Raw genomic sequence first — 9652 nt, 5'->3', positions numbered from 1 at the left:
TTAGGAACAGCAGACTTGCAATCAACCTGTCCAAGTCCTAGGAGCAGTAGCCCCACAAAGAGTCCACCACATCAGAGGAACAACAGCAGCATGCAGCCAGCCCCCATCCAAGGATCAGCAGCCTCCTGATCACCACACCCTCTGTCTGAGGAAGAGCAGCTGTGTGTGAAGCCTCCCCCCACCAGCCAGAGGAGCCACCACAGCTGTGAATAGCACCCACCAGAGGAGCGGCTGCCAACAGAGGAGCAGTTGCTACCACAACCGCCCAAGGAGGAACCACAGCCCGAGGAGCCACTGCTACCCATGGAGCAGCCCCTGAATGACTCAACATCTAGATATGTTGGTGAGATCAAACATGGGTAGACAAAGAAACCCCCAAAGGAAACAACAGGAGGAGTTGCCAAAATAGTAGCTAAGTGAAACCGAGGCATGCAGCATGACAAAAAAAGAATTCAGATCAAGGGTCCTAGAATGCACAAACCAGATGGAGGAAAAAAATCAACAACTTATTCAAGAATCAAAAAGAAACGGATGAAAAAAATCAATAAATTATGTAAGAACCAAGAAGAAATGAAGAGTGATATAGCTGCAATAAAAAACACCATTGAAAGTTTCAACAGTAGACTAGGAGAAGTGGAGGACCGAAATAGCGAATTAGAAGACAGGGAAACAAAACACATCCAAATTGAACTACAATTGGAGAAAAAAATTAAAAGACAGGAAGAGAGCCTAAGGGAGCTATGGCTCATTGTGAAATGAAACAACGTATGAATAATAGGGATGCCAGGACAACAGAAAGAGTAACAAGGGTTAGAAACCTATTGGAAGATATAATGTCAGAAAACTTCCCAGAGGTGGGGAAGGAAAAGTCACACAAGAACAGAGAGTCCCAAACAAGGTGAACCCAAAAAGACCCACACCAAGACTCATCATAATCACCATTTCAAATGTTCAGGACAAACAGAGAACCTAAAGGCTGCAAAGGAGAGAGGGAAAGTTACATACAAGGGATCTCCCATTAGATTATCAAATGATTTGTCAACAGAAACACATCAGGCCAGAAATGAATGGACGGAAATTTACAAAGTGATGCAAAGCAAAGGACTGAATCCAAGAATATTCTATCCGGCAAGGCTATCATTCAAAATTGAAGGTTAAATAAGGAGCTTCACAGACAGAAAAAAGGCTAAGTGCATTTATAACTACCAAGCCAGCAATGCAAGAAATGCTAAAAAGACTGGTATAAAAGAAAGAAAGAAAAAGCTAAGAAAGAAAACAGGCAGAAAAAATAGAAATGGCTACAAAAAAGTACCTTTAATAATAACTTTAAATGTAAATTGACTAAATGCTCCAATCAAAAGACATCAAGAGGCTGAATGGATAAAAAACCATGACCCACATATTTGCTGTCTACAAAAGACACACCTCAGAAGAAGGGACTCACACAGACTGAAAGTAAAGGGATGGAAAAAGATCTTTTAGGCTAATGGAAATGAAAAAAAAAAAAAGCTGGGATAGCAATACTTAGACAAAATAAACCTCAAAATGTAGGCCATAACAAGAGATAAGGAAGTCCAATTCATAATACTAAAGGGATCAATACAAGAGGATATAACCCTGATAAACATATATGCACCCAATGCAGGAGCACCCAAATACTTAAAAAAAAAATCTCCTGCACGATATCAAGGGAGAGATCAACAACAATACAATCATAGTAGGGGACTTTAATACGCCACTGACATCACTGGATAAATCCTCTAGACAAAAAATTGGCAAAGAAACAGCAATCTTAAATGACTCACTAGATCAGGTGAACTTATTTGACATCTTCAGAACATTTCACCCCAAAGCCAAGGAATATATGTTCTTCTCAAGTGCTCATTTGACATTTTCAATATAGAGCACATATTGGGTCACAAACAAAGTCTCCCCAAATTCAAGAAGATTGAAATCATACCAAGCATCTTCTCAGACCACAATGGCATAATATTAGAAATAAACTACAATAAAAACAACCCAAAATTCGCAAACACCTGGAAGCTGAATAGCACATTATTTAATATTGATTGGTTTACCAATGAGATCAAAGAAGAAATTAAAAATATCCTGGAAATTAATGACAATGAAAACACAACAATCAAAAACCTATGGGACACAATGCAAGCAGTTCCAAGAGGGAAGTTTATAGTTCTACAGTCCTATCTCAAAAAAAACAAGAAAAAATGGTAGTAAATCATCTAACTCTACATCTCAAAGGACTAGAAAGAGAGCAACAAGAAAAGGCCAGAGTGAGCAGAAGGAAGGAGATAATAAAGAGTAGAGCAGAAATAAATGACATAGAGACCAAAAAACAATACATAAAATCAATGAAACCAAGAGCTGGTTCTTTGAAAGGATAAACAAGATTGATGAACCTCTTGCCAGGCTCACCAAGAAGCAAAGAGAGAGGACCCAAATAAACAAAATCAGAAATGATAGAGGCAAAATGACAACAGACACCACAGAAATGCAAATGAATGTTAAAAAATATATAGAGAACTCTACTCCAACAAACTAGACAACCTGGAGGGAATGGACACATTCCTAGAAAAATACAGCATTCAAAAACTCAATCAGGAAGAATCTAAACATCTCAAAAGGCCAATAACTATGGAAGAAATTGAAGCAGTCATCAAAAAGCTTCCAGAACACAAAAGCCCAGGACCAGACAGCTTCACAGGGGAGTTTTACCAAACATTCAAGGAAGAACTAAAACCTATCCTGCTCAGACTATTCAAAAAAATTCAAGATTTAGGAACACTTCCAAACTCATTCTATGAAGCCAGCATCACCCTAATATAAAACCAGGTAAAGACAACACAATGAAAGAGAATTACAGGCCAATATCCCTCATGAGTATAGATGCCAAAATCCTCAACAAAATGTTAGCAAAATATCAGATCCAGCAGTACATCAGAAAGATCATATACCATGACCAAGTAGGATTTATCTCAGGGATGCAAGGACGGTACAATATTCGCAAATCAATAAATGTGATACATCCCATAAACAAATTGAAAGAAAAAAACCACATGGTCATATCAATTGATGCAGAAAAAGCATTTGACAAAATCCAACACCCATTTTTGATAAAAACTCTCAGCAAGTTGGGAATAGAAGGATCAAACCTCAACATAATAAAAACCATATATGACGAACCCACAGACAATATCATACTCAATCAACAAAAACTAACAGCATTTCCCCTAAGAACAGGAACAAGACAGGGATGCCCACTCTCACCACTCCTGTTCGACATAGGACTGGAAGTATTAGCCATTGCAATTAGACAAGAAGATGAAATAAAAGGCATCAAAATTGGAAAAGAAGAAGTAAAACTGTCCTTATTCGCAGAAGATATGATATTATACATAAAAAACCCTAAAGTTTCCATCAAAAAACTATAACACTTAATAAATGAATTTGGCAATGTAGCAGGAGAATAAATTAATGCCAAGAAATCTATGGCATTTCTAAGCACCAATAGTGAACTTACAGAAAGGGAGACTAAAAAAACAATCCCATTTACCATCACACAAAAAAATTAATACCTAGGAATAAACTTAACTAAGGAGGTAAAAGACCTCTACTCAGAAAACTACAGGACCTTGAAAAATGATATAGAGGAAGACATAAACTGGTGGAAGTACATACCGTGTTCTTGGATTGGTAGAATCAACATCATAAAAATGTCCATATTACTCAAAGCAATCTATAAATTCAATGCACTTCCCATTAAAATACCAACGGCATATTACACAGACCTAGAATGAACTCTCCAAAAATTCATCTGGAATAAAAAAAGACCCCGGATAGCTGCAGCGGTCCTGAGAAAGAACAAAGTAGGTGGGATCTCAATACCAGATATCATGCTGTATTACAAAGCCACTGTACTCAAAACTGCCTGGTACTGGCACAAGAACAGACATATAGATCAATGGAATAGAATAGAGAGCCCAGAAATCTGCCCAAACCAATTTGCTCAATTAATATTTGACAAAGGAGGCAAGAGCATACAATGGAGTCAAGATAGTCTCTTCAAAAAATGGTGTTGGGAAAATTGGACAGATACATGCAAAAAATAAAACTAGACCACCAACTTACACCATACACAAAAATAAACTCAAAATGGAAAAAGGGCTTAAATGCATGACAGGAAACCATAAAAATACTAGACGAATCCAAAGGCAACAAAATCTCAGACATATGCCAAAGCAATTTCTTCACCGATACAGCTCCTAGGGCATTGGAAACTAAAGAGAAAATAAACAAATGGGACTCCATCAAAATTAAAAGCTACTGCACAGCAAAAGAAACCATCAACACAACAACAAGAAAGCCCACTGCTTGGGAAAACATATTTGCCAATGTTATCATTCGTAAGGGTTTAATGTCCAAAATCCATAGGGAACTCATACAACTTAACAAAAAGAAGATAAACAATCCAATCAAATAATGGGCAAAGGATCTAAATTGACACCTTTCAAAAGAGGACATTCAGAAAGCCAAAAGACATATGAAAACATGCTCAAAGTCACTATACATTCAAGAGATTCAAATCAAAACAACAATGAGGTACCATCTCACACCTGTCAGACTGGCTATCATCAACAAATCAACAAACGACAAGTGCTGGAGAGGATGTGGAGAAAAAGGAACACTTGTGCACTGCTGGTGGGAATGCAGACTGGTGCAGCCACTATGGAAGACAGTATGGAGTTTCCTCAAAAAACTAAAAATGGAACTCGCATTTGACCCTGTGATCCCACTTCTAGGAATATATCCCAAGAAACCAGAAACACCAATCAGAAAGAATATGTGCACCCCTATGTTCATAGCAGCACAAGTCACCATAGCTAAGATCTGGAAACAGCCTAAGTGCCCATCAGTAGATGAATGGATTAGAAAACTGTGGTACATCTACACGATGGAATACTATGCTGCTGTAAAAAAGAAGGAACTCTTACAGTTGCAACAGCATGGATGGAACTGGAGATCATTATGCTAAGTGAAATAAGCCAGTCAATGAAGGAAAAATACTACATGATCTCACTCATTCATGGATAATAAAGACCATTACAAACTTTTGAACAATAATAGATACAGAGGCAGAGCTGCCTCAAACTGATTGTCAAACTGCAGAGGGAAGGCCAGGGAGGGTTGGGGGGCCGAAGGGAGGGGAGTAAGAGATCAACCGAAGGACTTATATGCATGTATATAAGCATAACTAATGGACATATGACACTTGGGGGGTAAGGGAGGCCAGGGGCTTGTCAAGGGTTGTGGGCGGGGGGCGGGGGGAGGGGGAGGACACATATGTAATATCCTTTGTAATACTTTTAGCAATAAAAAAAAATTATCTAACCCCCACAACTTAAAAAGTTAGAGAGTGCAACAAGAAAAGCCAAAACTCTGCAGCAGAAAGGAAATAATGAAGATCACAGCAGAAATAAATGACATAGAGACAAACAACCCCACAAAAGATTAATGAAGACATGAGCTATTTCTTTGAAAGGATAAACCAGATTGATTAACCTCTAGCTAGGCTCACCAACAGGACCCAAATAAACAAAATCAGAAATGAAAGGCAAAATAGCAAAAGAACCCACAGATTTAAAAAGGATTGTAAATAATTACTATGGACAACTCTACTCCAACAAACTGATCAACCCTGAAGAAATGGACATATTCCTAGAAAAATACAATCTCCCTACCCTCAATTAGGAAGAATAAAACATAGGACTAGCCCAATAACTACTCAGGAAATTCAAGCAGTCACACAAAAAACTTGTAGCAAACAAAAGCCTGGGCTAGATAGCTTCACAGGGAGTTTTACCAAGTGTTCAAAGAAAAACTAAAACCTTCTTCCTCAGACTATTCCATAAAATTCATAGGAAGTACCATTTCCAAACGCTTTCTATGAAGCCAGCATTACTCTAATCCCAAAACCAGATAAAGAAAAGACAAAGAAAGAAAAATGCAGCCAATATATCTCTGATGAACATAGATGTTACAATCCTCAACAAAACTCTTACAAATCGGATGCAACATGACATTGGCATGAGCATACACCATGACAAAGCGGATATATTCTCGGGAAGTAGGATGGGACAACATCCAGAAATCAATAAATGCGATGCATCACATAAACCAATTGAGAGATATTCATATCAATTGGTGCAGGAAAAGCATTTGACAAAATCCAACACCCAATTTTGAGAAAAACTCTAAGCAAACTTGGCGTAGAGGGATCATACCTCAACATAATAAAGGCCTTATATGACAAACCTACAATAATACTCAAAGGGCAAAAACAATTACTCTAAGAAGAGGGACAAGACAGGGATGCCCACTCTCACCACTTCTGTTCGACAGAGTACTGGTAGTGCTGGCCAACGCAATCAGACAAGAAGAAGTCAAACAAGGCATGCTAATTGGAAAAGAAGAAGTAAAACTGTCATTATTCACAGTTGGCATGGTACTGTGCACAGAAATACCTAAAGACTCCATCAAAAAAACTAGGAGATTTAATGAATGAATTTGGCAATGTAGCAGGGTACAAAATTAACACCCAGAATTCTATGGCTTTTTGATACACCAATAATGAACTCACAGAAACAGAAACTAAAAGTAAAAAAAATAATCCCATTTACCAGTGCAACAAAGAATTAAGATACCTGGGAATAAACTTAACTAAGGAGGTAAAAGACCTGCTCTTGGGAAACTACAGGAAATCAAAAAGTGATAGAGGAAGACTAAAGCAAATAGAAGAACATAGCATATTCATGGATTGGTGTAAGCAACATCATTAAAATGTTCATACCACGCAAAGCAATCTACAGTGTTAATGTATTCCCCATTAAAATATCAATGGCATAGCTCAAGACCTAGAACAAAGATTCAAAAAATTCCTATGGAATAAAAAAAAGCCCCAAATAGGTACAGCAATCTGGACAAAGAAGAACAAAGTTGGAGGGATCACAATAGCAGATATCCAGCTATATTACAAAGCGACCATTCTCAAAACTGCCTGTTACTGGCACTAAAACAGACATATAGCCCAATGGGACAGAACAGAGAACATAGAAGTCGACCCTAACCATAACGCTCAATTAACATTTGACAAAGGAGGCAAAAGCATAGAATGGAGTCATACAGTCTCTTCAATAATTGGTGTTGGAACCAGGGCAGTGGTGGGGCCCAGGCGGGGCGGGGCAGGCGGGGCGGGGCGGTGCTGGGTGGGGCGGGGCGGGGCAGGGCTGCTGGACAGGGCGCTAGGACCCAGCAGGCGCCGGCCACGCCCTGAGGACTCCTGCCCTTCCAGCCACCAAGGTCTGGGGCCTCCAGGCTGAGCCCCCATGGAGGACCTTCCCCTGGACAGCTGCAAAGAGGAGGACAAGGCGCCGGGCGCCAAGGGGTGGCCCGCACCCCAGGCGAGGGTGCACTTCCTTGTGACAAGCTTCATCATGGAGGCAGGTGTCAAGCTAGGGATGCAGTCCATTCCCGTCGCCACCGCCTGTGCCATTTACCATAAGTTCTTGTGCGAGATCAACGTGGACGCCTATGACCCCTACTTGGTCGCCATGTCTGCCCTTTACTTGGCTGGCAAAGTGGAAGAACAGCCCCTGCGAACACGTGACATCATCAACGTGTCCAACAGGTACTTCCACCCGGGCAGCGAGCCCTTGGAGCTGGACTCTGGGTTCTGGGTGATCCGGGACAGCATTGCGCAGTGCGAGCTCCTTGTGCTGCGGGTACTGCGCTTCCAAGTCTCCTTTCAGCACCCACACAGGTACCTGCTCCACTACCTGATTTCTCTCAAGAACTGGCTGAATCCTTACAGCTGGCAACGGACCCCCATCTCCGTCACTGCCTGGGCCCTGCTGCGGGACAGCTACCGCGGGGGGCTGTACCTCGGGTTCCAGGCTCAGCACATAGCGCTGGCGGTGCTCCACCTGGCCCTGCAGGTCTACTGGGTCGAGGTGCCCGCCAAGGCCGAGGCCGAGAAGCCTTGGTGGCAGGTGTTTAGTGACGACCTGTCCAAGCCAATCATTGATGACATTGTGTCTGATCTCAGTCGGATTTATACCATGGACACAGAGATGCCCTAAGGCCCTGGCCCAGGCCTGTCCAAAGAGATGCCTGGGACGCTCGGCTGCCAGCGGACGGAGCCACCACATCTCCGTGAGGGCAGGTCCCCAGAGCGCTGGCTGGGAGGACTGGTTTTGTGCTGCTGGAGACGGGCTGGTGAAGGCGATGACATGCTGCCACGTTGATTCTCTGGCTTTGACTGTCCCGGCAGCCATGGTCCAGAGGGTGATGGGAGCTGCACCTCCCGCGGGCAGGAGCTTGCAGCGGGCAGCTCTCAGGTGTCCTGGTCTGCTTTTGTGCTTTGAAAGGACGCAGACTGCAGCCGAGCTTTGGGATCAGCGGAAGGAAAATCAAAGAACGGATTTAACTGTACCCCACGGGATTTTTTTAAAGGCCAGATTTATAGAAACTATGAATGAATTAACATAGAGGAAATTTTAGTTTGCTTAATGAGAGATATTACAAAGCCAAAATAAACATATAATAATAAATGGTGTTGGACGAATAGCACAGATACATGCAAAAAAATTAATCTAGACCACCAACTTACACCATACACAAATATAAACTGGAAATGAATAAAGGACTTAATGGTGAGTGGGTAACCATGAAAATCTTAGGAGAATTGGTAGGCAGCAAAATATCAGGCATATGTCTCAGCAATATCTTCACTGAAACAGCTCCTAGGGCAATGGAAACTGAGGAGAGAATACACAAATGGTACTAGGTCAAATCAAAAAAATTCTGCAGAGAAAAAGAAGCCAACAAAAATAATAACAAAAACAACAAAACAAGGAAGTCCCCTGCCAGGGAGAAGATATGTGCCCATGTTACGTCCGATAAGGACCTATTCTCTAAAATTTATACTGAACTCAACAAATTAAACAAAAGGAAGATCAACATTCCAATAAAAAAAAATAGGCATAGGACTAAGACACTTTTTGAAAGTGGACATACAGAAAGCAAAGAGACACATGAAAACATGCTCAAAACCAGTAATCATCCCAGACATGCAAATCAAAAGGACAATGAGATAGTATCTCACACTGGTCAGAATGGCTATCATCAACAATTCAACAAACAACAAGTGCTGGCGAGGATGGGGTGTCAAAGGAAGCCTCTTGCATGACTGGTGGGAATGCAGACTGGTATAGCAACTACACAGAACAGTATGGAGTTTACTCAAAAACTTTAGAAAATGTAGCTCCCATTTGAACCTTAATCCCACTACTAGGAACATATCTCAAGCAATGACAAACACCAATAGGAAAGGGCATGTGCACACACATATTTATAGCAGCACAATATACAATGTAAGATTTGGAAAAAACCTAAGTGACCATCAGCAGATAAATGGATTAAAATCTGTGGCACATACCCACATAGGAAAAATACACGGCTGTAAAAAATAAAGAACTTTTACCATTCCCAAAAGCATGGAAGGACATGTAGAGCATTTTGCTAAGCAAAACCAGCTGGAGAAAGATAAATACCACATGATCTCACTCATTTGTGGAAC

The 9652-nt window shown here is 41.0% G+C and overlaps 1 protein-coding gene across 1 annotated transcript; it reads left to right on the top strand.

Annotated features, from left to right (window-relative positions):
* The first annotated feature begins 7400 nt into the window (after positions 1–7400).
* On the top strand, positions 7401–8153 carry LOC139000657 (cyclin-Q-like). The gene has a single exon (XM_070402794.1). The coding sequence runs from the start codon at positions 7401–7403 to the stop codon at positions 8151–8153; it is 753 nt and encodes a 250-aa protein (XP_070258895.1).
* The last annotated feature ends 1499 nt before the right edge of the window (positions 8154–9652 follow it).

This window comes from Myotis yumanensis, unplaced genomic scaffold, assembly GCF_028538775.1.
Source record: "Myotis yumanensis isolate MYYU_CA2020_CCGP unplaced genomic scaffold, mMyoYum1.0.hap1 SCAF_24, whole genome shotgun sequence".
Classification (NCBI taxonomy): domain Eukaryota; kingdom Metazoa; phylum Chordata; class Mammalia; order Chiroptera; family Vespertilionidae; genus Myotis; species Myotis yumanensis.
Note: the sequence above shows the minus strand (reverse complement) of the source record. Positions and strands in the feature narration are given on the sequence as shown.